At 41.2% G+C, this 20,174-nt stretch overlaps 3 protein-coding genes across 4 annotated transcripts; 1 reads left to right on the plus strand and 2 right to left on the minus strand.

The window, feature by feature from the left end:
* Positions 1-55: 55 nt before the first annotated feature.
* mmab (metabolism of cobalamin associated B) lies at positions 56-2,047 on the plus strand. Its single transcript, XM_082554151.1, has 9 exons — positions 56-243; positions 834-892; positions 984-1,077; positions 1,169-1,226; positions 1,324-1,396; positions 1,474-1,571; positions 1,649-1,713; positions 1,793-1,852; positions 1,935-2,047. Exons 1-9 carry the CDS (start codon positions 131-133, stop codon positions 2,017-2,019), a joined length of 705 nt encoding a protein of 234 aa, XP_082410277.1. The 5' UTR covers positions 56-130; the 3' UTR covers positions 2,020-2,047.
* A 4-nt stretch (positions 2,048-2,051) lies between these two features.
* On the minus strand, positions 2,052-5,944 carry aldh3b4 (aldehyde dehydrogenase 3 family, member B4). 2 transcript variants are annotated; one of them, XM_082554149.1, is made up of 10 exons: positions 5,577-5,944; positions 4,947-5,142; positions 4,723-4,833; positions 4,345-4,465; positions 4,174-4,259; positions 3,580-3,661; positions 3,107-3,496; positions 2,854-3,020; positions 2,657-2,756; positions 2,052-2,554 (listed from the first exon to the last, which is right to left on the minus strand). In XM_082554149.1, the coding sequence occupies exons 1-10, from the start codon at positions 5,627-5,629 to the stop codon at positions 2,355-2,357; spliced, it is 1,506 nt and encodes a 501-aa protein (XP_082410275.1). In that variant the 5' UTR covers positions 5,630-5,944; the 3' UTR covers positions 2,052-2,354. The 2 variants fall into 2 exon arrangements, with proteins under 2 accessions (XP_082410275.1, XP_082410274.1); XM_082554148.1 differs by lacking the exon at positions 5,577-5,944 and adding an exon at positions 5,227-5,484.
* A 227-nt stretch (positions 5,945-6,171) lies between these two features.
* ube3b (ubiquitin protein ligase E3B) lies at positions 6,172-20,061 on the minus strand. Its single transcript, XM_082554147.1, has 27 exons — positions 19,491-20,061; positions 19,169-19,337; positions 18,908-19,025; positions 18,640-18,699; positions 18,444-18,548; positions 18,249-18,345; positions 18,077-18,162; positions 17,881-17,963; positions 17,642-17,747; positions 17,427-17,547; positions 17,136-17,313; positions 12,333-12,499; positions 12,048-12,215; positions 11,787-11,958; positions 11,577-11,695; positions 11,379-11,493; positions 11,167-11,266; positions 10,971-11,090; positions 10,708-10,884; positions 10,489-10,599; positions 10,244-10,381; positions 10,071-10,136; positions 9,928-9,986; positions 9,608-9,790; positions 9,385-9,496; positions 9,193-9,285; positions 6,172-8,438 (listed from the first exon to the last, which is right to left on the minus strand). The coding sequence occupies exons 2-27, from the start codon at positions 19,327-19,329 to the stop codon at positions 8,247-8,249; spliced, it is 3,207 nt and encodes a 1,068-aa protein (XP_082410273.1). The 5' UTR covers positions 19,330-19,337; positions 19,491-20,061; the 3' UTR covers positions 6,172-8,246.
* Positions 20,062-20,174: the final 113 nt, after the last annotated feature.

The following is a 20,174-nucleotide window of genomic DNA, read 5'->3' on the forward strand; positions in this document are numbered from 1 at the left end:
CACCACCGGGTGAGTTGGCCAATCATGCGATGAAATGGAAACGCCTATGAACTACGGACACCACGGATGGACAAAAAGGGCAATTCTGTCGTTTACCCTTGCTGCTGTCGATACTGTGTTGTAGCTAAAAATGACATCGTTTGTTTTCAGACATTCTCTCCTTCGCGGCGTTCCAGGGACATGCAGGTTCATTAGCGAGTATCGGGCAAAGAGACCGTTGTTTACCCTGTTTTCAGTCAGAAGGTAGCTATACTGTACAGTCCTGTGTCAGCGTTTGTGTGCACAGTGTTGTGCTTCTGTTCGTGTTGTTCGTGTAACTGTCTGTGTAACTAGCAACTGCTGGTTGGCATCTGCCATACAGATCGTTCCTAAAAATACAACAGAATTAAACTCAATGGTCACTTTGTTAGGTACTGTATTGTTGTTGACAGTGACATCCCTTTATGACCAAAGTGTACCAATCCTCTTCCAGCAGGATAAGTTGATGTGCCATACCACTCAAATAATCTCAAACTAGTTTGTTGAACATAACAATGAGTTCACTGTACTTAAATGCACTCTGCAGTCACCAGATTTAAATCCAGTAGAGCACCTTTAAGATGTGGTTGTGGTGGCAGCTGACAAATCTGCATCATTGTGTGATGTTAATATAGATCAAAATCTCTGAGGAGTGTTTCCAGCACCTTGTTGTATCTATGCCACATAGAATTAAGGTTCTGAAGACAGGAGAGGGGACCAAACCGATTAAAGCAAGATGTACCTAATATAGTGTTTGGTGAATATATAAAAATACTTAAACACCTTTCCTTTAATATCCTTCTTTTTCAAAACAGTTATGCCACTGGTGAGGACAACAGGGTGCCCAAAATATACACCAAAACAGGAGACAAAGGTTATTTATCATTGTAACTCAGACAACACTACCGCACTGTACTTTTGGAATAAGCAATATTTTAAAAAACTTTGTCTTGATTCCTTCTTAGGTTTCTCAAGCACATTTACAGGAGAAAGAAGGCCAAAAGAAGATCACATTTTTGAAGCCTTGGGGAATACAGACGAGCTGTCATCAGCTATAGGGTAACATTTCTACAATTCAAATATGGCATGTCATTTTAGCATTTTTTTTTATGACATGCCTTGTCTAAAGTTACATTCTTAACTTTTACAGGCTGGCAAGAGAGTTTTGCCTTGATAAACGTCATACATTCACTCATCAATTGGACAAGGTTTGATTTTGTCATACTGCATTTCTTAACTTCTTTCAGTTCCTACACCATAAATTCAGAGAGAAGGTTTGTCATCATTTGGCTTTTGTCACCTCAGATCCAGTGCGTTTTACAAGATGTGGGCTCCAACATTGCTACCCCTCGATCATCTGCAAGAGAAAGCCATATAAGTATGATAGCTTTGGCTAATCAAGTCTGTTTTTATTTATTGTGTCACATGTGATCACACTATTCTGTTTTTTGCAAGAGAGAACAAAATTTATTGCACAGCCAATTGTGGACTTGGAGACCTGGATTGATCAGTTTACAGAAGAACTCCCTCCTTTAACCAGCTTCATTTTACCAGTAAGCTGCGCACGTTTTTAACAAATGTTTGCGTGTCCCTGTTGCACTAATATATACTGTTTCCCCCCCCCCCACAGTCTGGTGGGAAGAGCAGCGCAGCTTTGCACTTAGCTCGGACAGTCTGTCGGCGAGCAGAGCGCAGGTTAGTTTTAGTATGATCTATGTAAGGTCGTCCTGAATGACAAAGTAATCTGTAGTTGTTTCTGTTCCCCTCCCCATAGCGTTGCTCCAATTGTGCGATCAGGTGAGGCAGATCCAGATGTTGCCAAGTTCTTGAACAGGTCAGTGTTGTACCTTTTTTTATTAAAAATAAATAAATATTTCTACTACGTAGCTGACAAATATCCTTTGCCTCCCACTCAGGTTAAGTGACTACCTGTTCACAGTCGCCAGATATGCATCTATGAAAGAGGGCAGTGAAGAGAAAATCTACAAGAGGCCAGAATGACCAGTCTCACGTGAAGATTAAAATAAAAAGCATTACCTTTTGAGATGCATATACTTTATTCAAACTATAAATACAATACATATATTTTTATTTTAATGCATTTTCCCCACATGTAAAAATCACAGGTCACAATAAACAGTGTACATCCAAAATATTTGTGTCCTATAAGTTTCAAACATACATTTAGACAAGTTAATATACAGTTAACAATTTTGTCCATAGAAATCCATTCTTGTTGATTCTATAATAATGCGCTTCTGTCTTCCATGGCCTGCTCATAACAAAAGTGGCAGTTTGTTTAATTCCAGCATGGCTGTCATTACCCTCCCACACAGTCACATAATCTGGCACCAGCCCTGGCTTTTCTGGGAAAGGCTGCTGGCCCATGTCATTAGAGACAGATTGCGGTCCTCGAAGGGTGGATAGCGCAGGTAGGTCACACATTCAAACCGTGCGCTTCGTAGCAGACAGGATTTCTTGTGAGAAAATGTATCAAAGCTGTAGCGGCCATGGAAAGAACCCATTCCACTGGCACCTTCAAAGAGGGGAGGGGGGGAGGGGGGGGTTAGTTGGTCAGACTGGCAGATCACTTACAGACTGTCCCACCATCCATACTACTACTGCAGCTTAGACTTACCTACTCCACCAAAAGGTAGAGCCACCATCACACTCTGCAGGATGCAATCATTAGAGCAGAAGCTTCCACTGCAGGTCTCACTCATGAGTCTTGAAATTACCTGCAGTGTCAGAAAAGCCACCACATGATCAGAATAAATCCTACAATGAATTCTGGCTTCAGTTTCCCCCCCTGTTCAATTTGCCTCGTAGACCTACCTTGCCGTTGGTGGAATATGCATACACACAGAGGGGCTTTTCTTGCTTATTGATAAAACTAATAGCCTCATCCACATTGTTTACAGTCAAAATAGGAAGAACTGGACCAAAGATCTCCTTTTGCATGACGGGGTCTGATTCAGCCACATCTGTCAAAACTGTTGGGGCTTCAGATTTAAAAAAAATAAAATTACAGCCATGTTAAAGCAATCTATTAAGTGCAATATGTGTCAAGGAATTCAGCTTTTCATACCAATATATTTCTCTGCTTCTATCACATGCCCACCCACAGCCACCTTGCCAGATCTCCATAAGATCCCTCTAGTACGGTTAAAGATCTCTAGATTGACTATCCGGCCAAAGCTATGCGACTCTTGGGGATTAGAGCCATAAAACTCCATCAGGCAGCACTTGAGGGCCTGCACCAGCCGAGCTTTGACATCCGTGTGGCATAAAATGTAGTCAGGAGCCACCAAACTCTGTCCAGCATTATGAAAACGTGCCCAAGCAATGCGCTGCACAGTGGTGAAAATGTCACAGTGCTGGTCCACGTAACATGGGTTCTTCCCTCCCAGAATCAAGGTGACGGGTGTGAGTGTGCGGGCGGCAGCCAGAGCAATTTTGCTTCCGTCCTCTTTGTTTCCTGCAGAGTGACAGCCAAGCTTAAACAGTGAACAATTCAAAGAACACTTTTTTTTTAATTAAAGGATGACTAATAAAAATTACCTGTAAAGAAAACATGATCAAATTTGAGCTCAATCACTTCAGGCAAGTCACTCAAGCCTGCAAGAATCGCATGGAAGCATTCCTTGAGGAAAACAAGAGTTTTGTATGAGAATTCCTTTTGTTCCCCCTCTTCAAACAAGCATCTCTTATAATTCAACTAAACTAAAAGCACACAAAAAATAAAAAAGCAATATCACTGGTGAGTCAGATATTCAGTCATGGATGACAAAGTGCTCAATTCTGAAATGCCAGATTTAAATATCTCAAAGTGTAATCTCACCAAATGAAAGCTCATTTGATTACAGGTCAATAAAAGGGTACCTGCTCAAACAGATTCTTACAAAGGAGTCAAATTATTCTGGAAGCTAAAACTATGAAGTGTTTCACTCTCACTGTAGCAACCAAAGTCAGTTATTCTTATGTTAAAGAGAGTGAAGTAAAAATTCATAGTGTGCAGTCTAATCAGCTTCAGAACAAAAAAAAAAAAAAAAAAAAAAAAAGGGGGGGGGGGAGGAGTATTGCCTTTGATATTTTAAGAAAAATACTGCAAGTTCTTGCAGGGAAAAATCAGTCCCTTTATGCTAGCTTACTCACATTATCCAAGTAGGAGGGAATTAGACGATGGAGAAGCTCTGTTGTGTGCACAGTAGACTCGGAGGGGCTGATGACTGCACAGTTTCCTACACAAATGGAAAATAAAACATCAGTTGCTGTCAGTTAGCCTGAGTACAGGAGAACTAAATGATGAAATAATACTGGCTGCACCTGCTGCAATGGCCCCGACCAGTGGCACAAGGCACATTTGTACAGGACTACACCAGGTCCCAATGATAAGCACCACTCCCAGCGGTTCACTGATCACCAGACAGTCGTCCAGCGTGGTGGACTACACAGACCGAACAAATTACATTACAAGTGAAACAGCACAAGTAAAAAGCTGGTAAGGTTCATCATGACACAAAGAGAAAATACACATGAGCTCATTTTATTCCTTTAGAAAGGGGCAATGCAACTTCTGTTTTAATCTGCTTTGCAGGGCTCAGCACAATACATTTCTTTGTAGCAGTACGTGGAATGTTCTCTCGAAAAAGGTCATGATTAATCCCAGTCACATTATCAAGATGATTTAAACAACAGTCTTACCAGGTTCCTTTCCACTTTCTGTGGCTGCATCCACTTCTTTAAGTTGTTAATAGCATATAGAGCCTCATTCTTGACCAGGATCAGTTCAGACACAACCGTTTCAAACCGAGGCTGGTTAAAAACAGAGTAAACGAATATGAAGTCAAAGAAAAAACATTTGACTCTACCATCAGTTCTCACTATTAAAAACAACAACCCTGCAGGGAGACCGCTTCAGCCCTGACCTTATGGAGGTCCCTTCCAAGTGCATCCACAAAGTCACACTCGTGTTCCTCCAGCATCTGCACCACAGCCTCCAGCTGAGCCAGTCTGAAGTTCTCCTTCAGGGTACGTCCAGCTTGAAAGGCGACTCTAGCCCTCCTCAGGAGATCCACGCTTTCCAGAGGATACGTCTTCAGACAGGGGTCCCCGAGCCTGGTCCTGTAACAGTACGCTAGTTTTAACATCACAAGGCGAACGCACGCACGCACGCACGCACGCACACACACCTACACACACACACACCTTCTGCATGTTAGCCGCCCATGTCTCTGACAAGCAGAGCACGCCTTTACTTTTCGACTCATGTCTGTCTGTGTCAGTCAATAAATCGCTACCGCTGGCCTTTCCGAATGAACCAGTGTGAAATTAAGCTTGTGCGCCCGCTCAGCAAGAGCCTCCCACCGGCATATATTGAAAATCCGAATAACTGCAGTGCAGACAGTCAGGTGATGCACATAAAACTAACAAAGCTGGACGCTTAAGCTGAGCCACCCAGAACAGCTGTATCTAATCTAAGGTCATTTGCAATAATAAGTCTCAATTTCTCGCAAGTAGGCCAAAACAAAGGTCTTTTCACTTTTTTTTTTTTTTACCTGCGCAGCGCCTTAAACCATCGTGCTGGAGTCGGACTCGGAGGACGGCTCATGGTTATTGAGAAGCTTCAATCTCAAGCAGCAGCCGGAGTAAAAACGACCAGCAGCTTTCCCAGCAGCGCCGTCCACCTCTCACTAAGGGTCACACGGTGCAATCAGAGAGCACAACGGAGAGTTTGCTTCAGACGCGCGTATTTACACGATAATCCCCCATCCACGGTATTCAAGGGAACCAGAAAATGTACCAATCCCACAGCCTGATTTTAATGTCTCATGCATGCTGTGAATTACCAGCCTTTTACAGAGGCCTGTGTCTCCACTCTTGTTTGCTTTTTCTAAACAGGATCTACAGGTGTTTGTAATCAACTAATTAACGAATGAAAAAAAACCCACAAATTGTGATCAAATGATTTATATCACACTCGTGTACACGATTTAACATTACATGAGGAGGTATCTTACAAATGGACAAATCTTACATGGGATATTTTTTTAAATCAATAATGCGCCTTACTATAGTGCAGCGAGATTCATAGACATTCACTTTTAAAAAGAGAAAGGGGGAACAAAAAAAAACTTACAAAGAGCGGTTGAGAACATTTCCGGGATAATTTCTTTTTATTTATTTATTTGTTGTACTAAAAGAGTCAGCATCAGCAATCACTGGTACACTCAAAGTCTTCTCTTGACATCATTTAAACAGATGAGCCACCTCATCGGGAGACAGACAAGCATGTGAGGTATCTTTCACCACTCTTGCACACTACCACGCACACACACACGCACACACACACTCGTGAGCAGTTGCAGTAGTGTGTCATATAAATCCATTTGCAGTGCTTTCAGTTCTTGCCCAAATACTTTAAGGATCCCCTTAACTGATTTGTCAGGTTTGATTTTAACATCATTTAACAACATTATTAGATTATTAGATAAATTTATTACAACCAGTCTTATGTGTATATATGTAATGGTTGCATTTTCATTATAAATCACTTTTTTTTTTTCACGAGTTAGTGGCCATCATATAACTTCTTAGAAACATGGTTACATATTAACAAAAATCTCAATTTTCATTCATGACAAAACTTTTTTTTGCATAATAAAGAACTTTGTTAGGTTAGACTTTTTTCCTTCTTCTTCTTCTTCTTCTTCTTCTTCTTCTTCTATCGCTTTTAATGATGCAGTCCTTTTTTTTTCTCCAAATAACCAAAAGTCTGTGCCTGGACCTTCTGCTGTAAATGAACCCTGTGTAAGGTAAAAAAATTTAAGCTTATAAAGTCACATTCACTCTCATGTCCCTTTCCCCCTCCCTCCCAACTGCCGCAAACAGCAAAATTGTGTGCAACGTTTCCAAGGGAACATCATCAAGTCAAGCGGTCGCATTTGGTTGACGAACCAGTCCATGACATCATTCTTTTCTGCATGGCTTCAAAAGTCCACAGAGATCAGAGAGCATTGTAGTGAAGCCCTCCGCGGTTGTTGTGGTATTACAGTGGTTCCGCTCTGTGTTGCTCCTATAAGCAGAGAATATATCCAGGACCATAGCCCCCACATTTCTATGGCTTGTTTCCAAATCGTGGTTATTGGTTACGGTTGAAACACAGTCAAGCGTGTGAGCAACAGGTGACGACGATTCGTGAGGCACTCGGCATTAATCCAAGGTGTAGTGAGATTTATTTTTTTCCCTAGCATTAGATACACAGAGTAAGAAGACTGGTTTGCTTTGCTTTTCTTCGTGTTTTTAAGGTGGAAGTTGTGCAACATGGAACAGCTGCAAACACAAATAGTGACAAAACATTTCCAGTTCTTTTGGTCAAAAGTAACTGATGCTACAGAAACGACATCTTTCTTTCTTTTCTTTTTCTTTTATCGAAGAGTAAGATCAAACCTTTTAGGGGATTATTTGCTGCGTCACTGGAACTGAGGCAGATTGTTGGTTTTTAAGATCTACTGGGAACATGAAAACCAGAAGGCCAACGTCTCTCTCAGGTGGACCCAGTGTCTTTTAGTGGGGAGAAAAGGGACAGAGCTCAAAAACTATTTTCCTTAAAAACGGGACATAACGTAACGGACAGGATCAGCGTTATGAGCCACCACTCCTTCAAGGAGACTGAACACAAAACATTGATTTGTCTTCCACTTATACGATAAGCATCATGTTCAGGAAAGACACATTAAGACTCATTCAATATAAGCTGTAGGGTGCCGGGATAATGGAATCCAAGCTTACAAGTAACAATGCATCGCTTAGTTTTACACAAGTGAGACGACAATGTGTGTAATGGCTTGCATTGCTTCTGTATTGCTTTCCAGTTCGCTTAAAGTGGGAGTGTTAGACTCATTATTCTGTTAAGCCTGAGAAACATGTATACTCAGTTTCTGGAGGGGTAAAAAGAGAGAGGAAGATGTTAGAAATTGGATTGTTCTGCAGAAACAGCATTCCCCTTTTGATGGGAGACACAGCTTAACTGGAGCTCACTCCCTTAGAGCTCATCCAGATTATAAAAGAGACAAAAAAAAGAAGTAAAGGGTCCTTCAAGAGTCCTGTTTTGTTTGAGTGATGCCCCTTTGATGTTAAAGGCTCCAACGCAGGTAAGCTGAGCCTCTTGCTTGGTATCAGACTGTATAATACAGCCCTCCTGTGCAGATTGTCCTGATGCAACAGAGTTAGGAGAGCTCAAAGCCTGTGTTCATACTGATAGCGTAGCGCAGCTTGTCACGTAGGATGCTTTTCTTGCTGTAGTTGGGGAGCTTGAGCAGGTTGAAACATGTAGATGAAGTCGGAAGTCGCCCACCAGGCTCCCTCTTTCGGATGGTGAAGAAGCCCCGGAGGACACTGCCGAGGGTGTCCCCAGTGTCCTACACACATTGGCGAAAATGTCAAATTCATCAGAACACAAGGACACAATCATACACAGGAATTAACCTAGCAGCACATAATATTGGTATAGACCGTTAGGTTTAACTTAATCAACAGCAGAAGGCTTGACAGCCATCTTTGTGCACAGTCCTTTATTTTCAGGAGTTCCAATCAAATATATCAGGACAAATAAACACAATCATAAATAAAATGTTGATGTTTAACAGCTTATGGAGAACCTTTCAAGGCTGAAACTCGCTAAGATCACCAAACAATGTCTTTCCTCCTTTGTGATGATTTGTCTGGGAAGTTTGTGTTTGTTAGCTTAAATTTTGTCTTCAGCAAATGAAATACAGCGATCCCACTAAGAACATAATCTAATTAATGTAAATGATTCAGGCAACTGTCTGCTTAACTTTGGCTCTCCAGGCTGAATCTGAATAGAAATTGTAGTCCTCTCTAGATTTTAATTGTGCACATCAGAGCTCATCCAGCTCTTTCTTTCTTCTGTCGTATAATACCACCCCACTACCTCCACTATTGTTTATATACGATGTTTGCTTAACATAACAAGCCATTTCAGGGATTCTACATTACTTTTTCCTTCCTGTCTTTCTATTGCCTTTAGCCTTTTATCTAAAATGAAATGTGAATACCTTCTTTAAAGTTTGCACTGCTTTTTGTTATATAACTGTGGTATTATATACTGTGTTAGTGTCTAAAAATATATATTCCTAACTCTTTTTTTCTTACCTGATCATCTGAAACTTCCACACAACGGATGGAGAAAGGCGGTTTGAGGTAGGCAAAACCTAGGAGAGGTGGCCTTGAGCAGCTGGTAACAAACTGTGAAAACACATTTAAAAAAAAAAAAAAGACAATAAATGGTTAAACTATTGTGGCACCGATAAAAAAAAATATCTGGCTCAACAAATGACACCTTACTTTGAGGAACATAGCCCTCTCCTCAGCACTGAAATCACTGGACAGGATGTCCCACAGCCAGATGATGACACGATGGCTGCTGTGAAAACCTCCATAGTAGACCGTGTGTTTCCTGAGAATGATGAACATATTTAACTGTTTGCACAAACAGAAAGCATGTACTACAAGCAAAAGACATCCTCCGTATTCGAAAAAAAAGACAAAAAGGTAAAATGGTACATACTTTAGGTCATCTAGATCAATCTCCGCGTTATCTCCTGAAATGAGACGCTGAACCTCAGGGGTGGAAAACATGTGCAACCACTCCGGATTAATGATGCTGCGGAAGCCTCGGATGAAAGCAGCCGTCTGCTCCTTAATTTGTGTGTGCATGCGGAAGTGGGCCATGAGGTGGATGTAGCTGATTCTGCAGGACATGACAAAGATAACATCATCGAGATAACTGGCGAATTCTACAGAATACAAAAAGTCAACAAAACAACATTTCAGACATGAAGTGCTTCCATATCCTTTTATTGTTTTACCGAATTTAAATGCACATACTTGTTTTCATTGGTAACTGGCATGGTTTTTCCCCCAGGTATCAACTCATGACAGACAAGCTACAATGAAACATACAGTTAACTCTTAACTAATGTATTTTGTATATTTATAAATTAAAATGTATAAACATATCCCATCCTTACCTGCCCCATAACATCCTCATCATAGGATAATGTCAGCCCCAGATCCCCTACATCTCCATCATAGCGCTGAAAACAAATCAGAAGTGAAATATGCCCTGGATATCAGACACTGAAATACAACAACGTGAGCTGCAAATTGCAAAAAAGACAAAGTCAGAAGTGTGTGTAGTTACCTTAATGGAAGTGAGGTTCTTGTAAAACTCTGAATCCAGTGAGGGAAGCTCATCAATGGAGCTGTAGAAAGTGCTGTGGTGGTGACCCAAGACTTGGCTAAGGAAGAACGAGGCAAAAGGGACGTCCACAACAATGCCCTGAATAGGCAGAAGTGACAGTGAAACACTGAAGCTCAACCAAACATTTTGTTTGAAATGTATTCAAAGATCTTACAGACATGGTATATTTTAGACATGACACGTACCTCATATATAGCTTTCCCGAGCATCTTCCCCACAAACTCAAACAGCTGCAAATGGTTCTCATGGATGTAAGAGGTGGGCGAAGGATACAGCCTCTCGTTTCCACTTGTGGTCTACAACAAACAATCATCACAACATATTCAGGAAAAAAAGAAAACACACTGAAATTTCGCTACTTAAGTCTTCATGTTTGAAGAATGTCAACTATTTGTTTGAGTTACCTTAAAGAGGTTGAGAGCAGGATTAAAGACTTTCTTAATGATCTCCTCTAAAAACTCCTTGAAGACACCATCCTGGTCGATTCCAGCCTCATCCACACCCAGGTCGTTCACAAACTTCACCCGAATTACGCCTTTTATGGAATTCACTGGTAACCGGCGCAGTTGGTCATATCCATCCTTAAGACAGAGAAATCCTGGTTTTATTAAGGAACAATATATTTGCTTTCATCCAAGTAAATCTATTTGACTGGCTGAAGCCATACCTCTAACATCCGCGAGCGCCGAATGGTAATATGGGTGACATGCGGCGAAGCAGAGCTCGTTTCCACCAGTCCTAAGCTTTCTTTCTCCTTCGTAACAATGTTCCTGAACAGCAGCACCCTCTAAATTGAGAGAAAAAACAATTACACAACTGACCCCCCTATCACTGCTATAAATGAAAGAATTACATTTACTCACATTTTTATGTGGGATAACGTGTGGGATGTACTGGAGTAAAAGCTGCGCTCTCTTCTTGCCTTTCTCCAACTCTTGGAACAACACGCTAGGCTTTAGATCCCTGAATGCAACAGCAGCAACATGTAAAGATGTGCTTATAAAAAAAATGTATATATATATCACGTAAACATGTCATTCTGAAACACAAGGCTAGTCATGCTGTTTGTATTTACTTGCGCAGCCAGTGGTCGTCAGGGGTGAACCTCCGCCTGCAGTCTCGCTCATAAAGCACCATCAGCCAGCCATGAACACTGTGGAACAACTCCAGTTTCTCTCCCTTTGCATTTTCTATTAAACACAAAATACACAACAGACGTTTCAATAAGAAAGCATGACCTGCGTAACAGGTGCCATTGTGACACCGCACTCACCTAAGATGCCATCCCATATCATCTTGTACACAAATGTGTTCAGAAAAGAGGAGATAGTAACGAGTTCCTCTATCTTGAAGGACGTTTGTTCTTCATATACTTCAATGTCATCCAGAATTCTGTAACACATTGAAGGTGTGTCATAAAATGCTGCAACCACCTTTTAGAAAGCATGGCTAATGAAAGTAAATAAATAATCTGTGAAATTACGTGATAAGGTGCCGCGAGCAGTCACAGAAGAGCATGAGCATAGCAAGGAGCTGTTTTGACTCTTCGGTGTCATTGTTCAGACACTCCATGAAGAGTTTGAGGCCTCCCTGAGGACCCAGCTCACAGATGAAAGCCCAAAGTTTGGGCAAAAGGTCATCAAGATGTGTAAGACCTTTAAAAAAAACCCAGAATGAGCAGAGACTGAGTATTGTATCCTTCGTACTTTCAAGTTTAGATAAAATACCAGTTCTTTGGACTGACCAGTGAGTATCTGGAGGCGTATTTGCGTCAGTGTAGACAGTGCGGTCTGGTAGAGCACACAGATGCTGCACACTTTCTGAACTTCAGCTGAGTCGACCCGCTTCCCCCCGACTGGTTTCAGGATGTTACGCACGGAGGCTGACTTCTGAAATGCTCGTTTGAAAAGGTCTTAAAAAAAAAGAAAAAAAAACAGAGACACAGGAGTTCAAAAAGTATTCAAAACATTTATTAAAAAATAAACATTGTGCTTACTTAAAAATATCACAACAGAACTTAGGAACTTACTTTTAACTGGTAGGTTATTTTGTGAAGTGCTAGGTTGTGGTGGTGGGGGAGTGGGCTCCTGACTCTCCAGCTTTTTAGAAAGGACGTCACTGAAAAGAGTTCTAATAACAGGTACGCCCCACAGGTGCTGAAGCTGTTTTGTTACCAAGGGCATTGACTCATTAAGACTGCAGAGAACAGAAGACAAATAAGGCAGGTGGGAGAAAAATAGTTAAGTACACCATTTCTTTCATCATTTTTTTAGCAAAAGAAAAGTGAAAGTATGCAAGAATACAAACATGTAGACATATTTTCTTCTTCTTTTGGTTGCTCGCTTCAAGGGTCGACAAAGAAGATCATCTACCTCCATCTCACCCTATCTCGAGTATCCTCCTCTGTCACACCAACCCTCAACTCGTCCTCCTTCATGACATCCATGAATCTTCTTTGCGATGTTCCTCTTTTCCTCCTACCTGGCAGCTCCATCTTTACCGTCCTTTGTCCTGTATATCTATATCCCTCTTCTGCACACTTCCAAACCACCTCAGCCATGCCTTTCTTCAAACTGCTCTACCTGACTTGTCCCTCTAATCTTCTCTATCCTGGTCACTCCCAATTAAAATTTAATATCTTCAACTCTGTCACCTCCAGCTTCACCTGTTCTCTCGTTGGATGGTTGAACCCACGTATTTAAATTTAGCTTCACTATCTCTACTTCTTGTAGCTTCATCTTACCACCTGTCTCCTTGCACTCACTACAGATCACAATGCCATCTTCAAACATCATGCAGACTCTTGCCAGAGATCATCTGTCAGTCCATCCATCACCACCGCAAACCAGAAAAGGCTCAGATTCTGGGATTCCTGTGCCAGAAGTAATCCCACTCCTACTTTGAACCGATCTGTAACTCCTACCACTGCACCACCCTCATATACCTCTCTGCCTATTCTGATTTCTTCGTGCAGTACTACATTTCCTCTCTTGGTACCCTATTATATGATTTCCCCAGATCCACAAAAACAAAGCACAACTCCTTCTGATCTTCTCTATACTTCACCATCAACACTTTCAAAGCAAACATTGCATGTGTATGATAGATTGTTTCATGTTTATTTTCTTCACGGACTATATACATAATGTATTAATCACATAAAGGGAAAGTGCTCTTTCTCAGCATGAAGCCATACTGCTGCTCGTTGATCATCATGGCTCTTCTTAAACTAGCTTCAACATCTTTTCCCCACATATTCATGCCACGGCTCATCAATCAATCAATCAATCAATCAATCAATCTTTATTTATAAAGCACTTTTCATACAGAAAAAATGTAGCACAAAAGTGCTTTACATAGTTAAAAGCAGCCCACCCCACCCTCCAACTCACTCCCCACACTCTCAATACACATATATCCCCCCACCCCCACCCACACACACATACACACACGCGCACACTTAAAGAGTAAAAATTGGGCTGGGCTCGCATGAGCCAAGTGAGGAAACATTATAACAGAGAGCCGTCTGCACCGGGAGCCGGTCACAGACCGCAGCCTCCGGGCTGGGCACACAGCAGGAGGGAGGCCAAGGAGCCCCCCAACCAGGCTGAGAGGACCCCAGAGACCCAGCAGCCACGGTCAATAACAGCCCCGGTGCAGAGAGCGCCCTCCGAGGAAACACTGGAGATATGACGCAATACGATATATACAGGGTAAAATGATAAAATAAATAAGAACAGGATACAATATAAATATAAATATAAATAGAGTAAGAAGATTAAAAAATGAATAAGAATAAAATCAAAAAATATTAGGTAAATCCTAAATTAATAATAGAATGACAGGATAGAATAAATAAGCATAAAAAATAAATAAACGCTAAGTAAAAGCTAAATTAAAAAGGTGGGTCTTGAGCCTGTTCTTAAAAACATGTACGTTCTCTGCGGCCCTGAGCTCCTCCGGCAGGCTGTTCCACAGACGAGGACCATACCACTGAAAGCTGCCTCTCCGTGAGTATGTGTCCTGACTTTAGGGACAATCAAAAGGCCAGTACCAGAGGACCTCAGGGTCCGTGAGGGTTCGTATGGTAAAAGCTAGGGGTGCAACGATATTCGTATCGATATTGAACCGTTCGATACAGTGCTTTCGGTTCGGTACGCATATGTATCGAACAATACAACATTTGTAATTTCTTTTATCAATTTTCCTTCTGACGATGCTGTCTGTGTTGAGCGCTCAGTGAATCTGTGTTCGACTACTCCGCCTAGGCTGCACTGTCGAGCGCAGATCCACTGAGCGCTCAACACAGACAGCATAGTCAGAAGGAAGAGCGCAGGGCAAGCTAGCGAGACAGAAGTTAAGCTCTCCTTGCAACAGGCAAATTGAACCTCATTCAGATCTGGCGTTTGGAATTATTTTGGTTTTCATGTGACGTATGACCCTGAAGGTAAGCGAGTCATGGACTAAAGTAAAACAGTATGTTGGATGTGCCATGCAATGCTCAATTACATTGGTGTGAACTAGTGTGTTAGCGCAGTTAGCTCGTTAACGTGTTGGCCGTCTAGCCCCATGCACGGAGCGATCGGCGGTAGCTCGTTAACGATTTGCCGTGTTGTGGCGTTAAGGTCATTTCAACGAGATTAACCTGAAAGCACTAGTGGGAACACAACGAATATGACTGCACATTTACGCCGACATCATCCTAGTGCAAAGACAAGTGGAAGCAGACAAAAAAAAGCAAGCATGCTACTAACTTTAGCAGAGTCATTTAGACAGCTGTTAGCACATGATTCTCCTTATGCTGCTGAGAATATAGCCCAGAAGAAGCGGATAGTATAGCTTTTATTTTGGAAAGAGCCATTTCTCTGTAATAAACTCTCTTTTCCAAAGATGAGTGATTCCTCAATCAGATACAGGGCTTGCAATATCGCTAGCCCGACGTCCTGGAGCTAGCGATTTTTTTCAGTCGGGCTACCAAAATCTTTCTCTTCCCTGCCCGTCGGGCTATTGTAGGAAAAATATATGTCAATGCTTTTGCATTCTTTCAGAAATGTAGCTGGGTAATTATGTCATTGGCATCGGTGAGCCACTGTCAATATGTGACATATTGAAATCGCGTTTGAATTTGCGCTTGTTTTTTTGCTTTCACTTTGCAATCGTGCGAACTGTGTATAGAGAGCGACAGCACTGATCTGTGAGTGATGATAATTTGTGCACCAATTCCTCTGACATCGTCTTATTAATCGTTAGCTTACTATGCAAACATGAGAGGTTGATCGCGCAGAGAATCGCTGAGCTTATGTGAGTGAGTGTGTAAAAGCATTTCAGTTCTGCTGAGCCAAATAAGACAGGTCAGGGTGAAGAAGTGACAGCCAAAGAAAAGCTTACCACAAAACGGAGAAGTTATGACAAATCAGACTATAAGGCAAAAAGAAAGTGCAGCTTTATGGTTTCATGGACAAAAGAATTTCTGTGGCTGCGATATGATGAGCTAAATAACCAGGGCTGCACATAAGTGGTCCGCAGGTGCGCATTCGCTGTCAAAATAAAAAACACGCACAAGGGTTAGGGTTAAATTTAAAAACTGTACTTTTGAGTTAAAATATATATTTATAATTTTAATAAATGACAAATTAAAAATGCATGAACATTTTTTTGTATCGAAAAAATATCGAACCGTGACACCAAAGTATCGAACCGAACCGTGAATTTTGTGTATCGTTGCACCCCTAGTAAAAGCAGATCTGAGAGATAAGAAGGCCCAAGACCATTAAGACATTTAAAAACCAATAAAAGAACTTTAAAATCGATCCTGAAACACACGGGGAGCCAGTGCAGCGATTCTAAAACCGGTGTAATGTGGGCCCGCCCTCTGGTCTTCGTCAGCACACGAGCTGCCGAGTTTTGCAAGAGTTGTAAAGTTGAAATATTCTTCTTAGGAAGACCAGAGAGCAGGGCATTACAGTAATCAATGCGACTGGTAATAAAAGCATGCATCAGCATCTCCGTGTTGGCCCGAGAGAGAATAGGGCGGACTCTGGCTATATTTTTTAGATGATAAAATCCAATTTTGGTTACATGTTTAACATGTGGGATAAAACCAAGCTCAGAGTCAAAAATAACACCCAGGTTTTTCACTTGTAGCGAAGGACATAGTGAAAATGCCTCTAATTTAGACAAGAGTTTCTCTCTCTGAGCCTCAGGACCGACAATTAAAACTTCAGTTTTGTCCTGGTTAAGCTGTAAAAAGTTTTCTGCCATCCAAGATCTTATATCCAAGATACAGTTAAAAAGGGCATCCATTGGTCTGGTGTCATCAGGAGACACGGAGATGTACAGCTGCGTGTCATCAGCGTAACTGTGGAAGTTCACTCCATGCCTCCTGATGACACTGCCGAGAGGCAACATATACAAATTAAAAAGTACAGGGCCTAGAACCGACCCTTGAGGCACACCACATGTCATTTTATGGCTCTTAGAGGAGCATGTATCCATACTCACCATAAAAGATCTGTCAGAGAGATAGGATCATCAACTCTATCCCTCTGTTGTTGCTACAACTTTGCACTTTTGTCCTTGAAAATCGGTTCTCCATTGCACTTCACTCAGGTGTCCTTTCACTCTCCAAGATTGTCTTAAACAATCAGGTTAAAAAGTCCAGTGCCCTTTCTTCTAGACATCTCCATACCTCCTTAGGTATGTGAAATGAGCCAGCCATATATGTTAGCTTAATATACTGTCTAAGTTTTGAATTGAAGCTTTGGGGATCACTATTCCAAGTGAATATGAACTTATTCATATGATTTAAACAAACATGAAGAATTTAACTTACCCATAGTCCACAGTTTGCGAGAACCAGCCCAGCACTTGGTGCCAGTGAGTTAGGTTGGACTTCTTCTGGGATACATATCTCTGGCAGTAGGACAGCATGTCAGTCAGGTCCTTCACAAAGTGGTTGGCCTCCTCTTCAAGCACTTTCTCATTAAGGTAGCCTAAGTGAATTAGGTTTCCTATCAAAAATGAGAAGGAGACATTTAAATAGATATTACTTAGTTGTTTATTAATTTGTACACAAGATGCAACTGACTGAATGTGCACAATTCTTTGAACCAAAATACTATACCTAGTAGACACAGTGTGTGGCTGCCCTCAAGACACACACAGATATCCGAACACTGTTCTTCTCTACTGAGAAACAGAATGAATTTCCGCAGCAGGTCATGCGTCTGGATAGATGCCATGCACTGTCAAGGCAAAGAAAATATTAATAAATACTTCCTTACATTTTATTACATTGTCTCACTATGCAATGAAAAACACACATCACAGTGCTTTTACCTCTGGAGTAAGCCCACTGAGGTGGGTTATGATGGCTGGGACTGACATGATGTGGATGAGGAATGATCTCAGCAGATTCTCAGAAAAGTGAGCAGCAATGACGGGCCTGAAAAATACTTGATTTAGTTACAAACGTAGCCTGAAAACAAAAATTTAATTTATAAACAGAACAAACAGACATAACACAACAGCAATTAACATGTCTCCTCTACTTAATTAAAGGTGAAATATTAGCTTACCTTAATGACAAAGTGAAAATGGCTGTCAGAGTGCCTTTGGACAGAGACGGTTTAGAACGAGCCAAGCCATTGGTCAGCAAGATCTAAAGAAGAAAAGCTGACATACAGTGAGCCTTGCATTTCAGAAGAAAGGCAATGTCACACTATTTCAACGCATATCTTCATAAAAATGAGCAAATGAGTCGTAATACTGAACCTGCAGTATTGAGTAAAATCCCTTTTGATTGAGATGGCCCATAATATTTTCACAAATCCTTGTCAAAGCAGGCCTGAGAGCCTCACCTAAAATATTCAGAGGAAATTATATTTTTCTTCCTTGCAAAAAGCAAGACCATGAAACATTTTCCAAAGCTTGACTTCAGGCTTACCCTTTCCCCTGACTATCCGCCAGGTTGATGTGTCTGTGAAGGTTACTAGCATGGTGAGGTACAGTGTCACCAGTTTGTTGTCCTGAAGTATGTCAGGCTGGAAATCACAAAACACGCAGTTATTTTTATTATTGCACATTTATAGTGATAAAATGAATATCAAAACCTATTTTCGAGCTTTAAATTAAGACTAACCTTTAAATTTTTCAGCAGTTGACAGCAAGTCCAAAGCACATCTTTTATCTGTTTGAGCCAGGGAATAGTGAGGTCTTTGGACAGAGCCAAGGAAACATACCACACCTGAGGGCCAAACAGCCAAAAAGCCATTAAGATGAGAATATGATTGAAAAAGTTTTCAGCATGAAGAGACTTTAAACGCATGCATGTTTACCTTAGGTTCATTTTCAACCTCCATGCTGGCTAGGATAGCACGACAGAGCTTCTCAAACCTCTGAAAAACAAAATAAGAGCCACTTGAATTGCAGAGCAAATGACATGTGTATAAACTACTACTGCTAAGTTTACAGAACCCTCAAGGGTCTGTCAAAAGTGTCAATAATGGTAAGTGCAGATATGAATCTCAACTTATTTTTACCAGCTATATGACAATGGTTATTATTAACGTATTGATTTAAATACTTGTATAGCTGGTAACTCACCATCTTATCCTCTTGGCAATATATGAATAGTAATTTGCGAGCAATTTTGAAAATTGAAAGTGCATTTCTTTTAGATGTCCCAGTTTCAGAAGCTTGAAAGTAGTCATCAATCTCTTTCCTGTTTAGAGAAGAGGGGAAACACACACACACACACACGCAATGAATATAATATTCACTCATTGCATCTATGGTAAAAGCAGTGAACCAAGCTCTTTAAATCACAGTTTTCTAAGAAATCTGCAACAAGAAACCAGCGATCACCTTATTTGCTTCTGGAGCCTGCAGCGACATATAAATCTTCTGACCAGAGCTTGAATGATAATTGCTGCTCTCTCCTTCTCCTTCTGCCCCTTTCTCTCCTCTCTGGCCTGCCTGGCTTTGTCCAGGAACTCGGACTTGGAGCTTTGAGGTACACTAAACATCGTGCACCCTGGGAAGAAATTATTCAAAATCGCTTGGCCGCTGTACAAAAACTATGCATGTGCAGTTATTGATTGCATTTTGGCAGTGGTACCAGCGAAAACATCCGCTCTTTAAGAAGTCTGTGATAAGACAACATCTATGTTGTTTTCAGTAAACTTACCTGCGACAGTTAAGTTCAGAGGATTTTGTCTGTCCTTTGGGCTCACCTTCCGCTATAGCTCCTCGGTCATTTGGGTGTCCATGAGATCCATGCAGGAGAAGAGCAAATTTATTTAATTATTTATTTAAAAAGGAGGCTAACTTGCCATCTCCGGAGCGAAACAGTAAAAATCGAGCAGTGCTGGTTAGCACATAGGGCTAGTTAGCTACTTGCTGGATTAATACTGATCCGGGTGAATTTATTCACATCAATTTCGAGATATTTCTCATCACAGCGGGCTTAGATTTTATCTCATGTCAATGACAGTCTCGCAAACGCCGCGAACACACCGTTTCGAAATGTAAACAATGAGAGGAGATCAGTACATTGACTGCAGCCATTAATCCCCTGTGTCGCATTAAATGAGTCCGGGTAGCGTTTGTCTCCAATTATAACTCACGATTCGAGAGTCGGTATTAATAAAATGTCTGCTATGTGGCAAGCTATCTTGGGTGGTATTGTAACAACAGCGACTTTGTATTTCTGGCGTTGAATAAAGCTACAACCCAGTATGTTGGGTGGGTGGAGGGGGGACTATTATCCCTGTTACCCCTTAAAAAACGGAAATATTTTAATGTAATTAAAACATTTTTTTTTTTCAAATATGCGAGTAACAATATTAGGGTATAACGGATGGGATGTAAC

The sequence above is a fragment of the Aulonocara stuartgranti genome, assembly GCF_965226115.1.
Source record: "Aulonocara stuartgranti genome assembly, chromosome: 12".
Taxonomy (NCBI): domain Eukaryota; kingdom Metazoa; phylum Chordata; class Actinopteri; order Cichliformes; family Cichlidae; genus Aulonocara; species Aulonocara stuartgranti.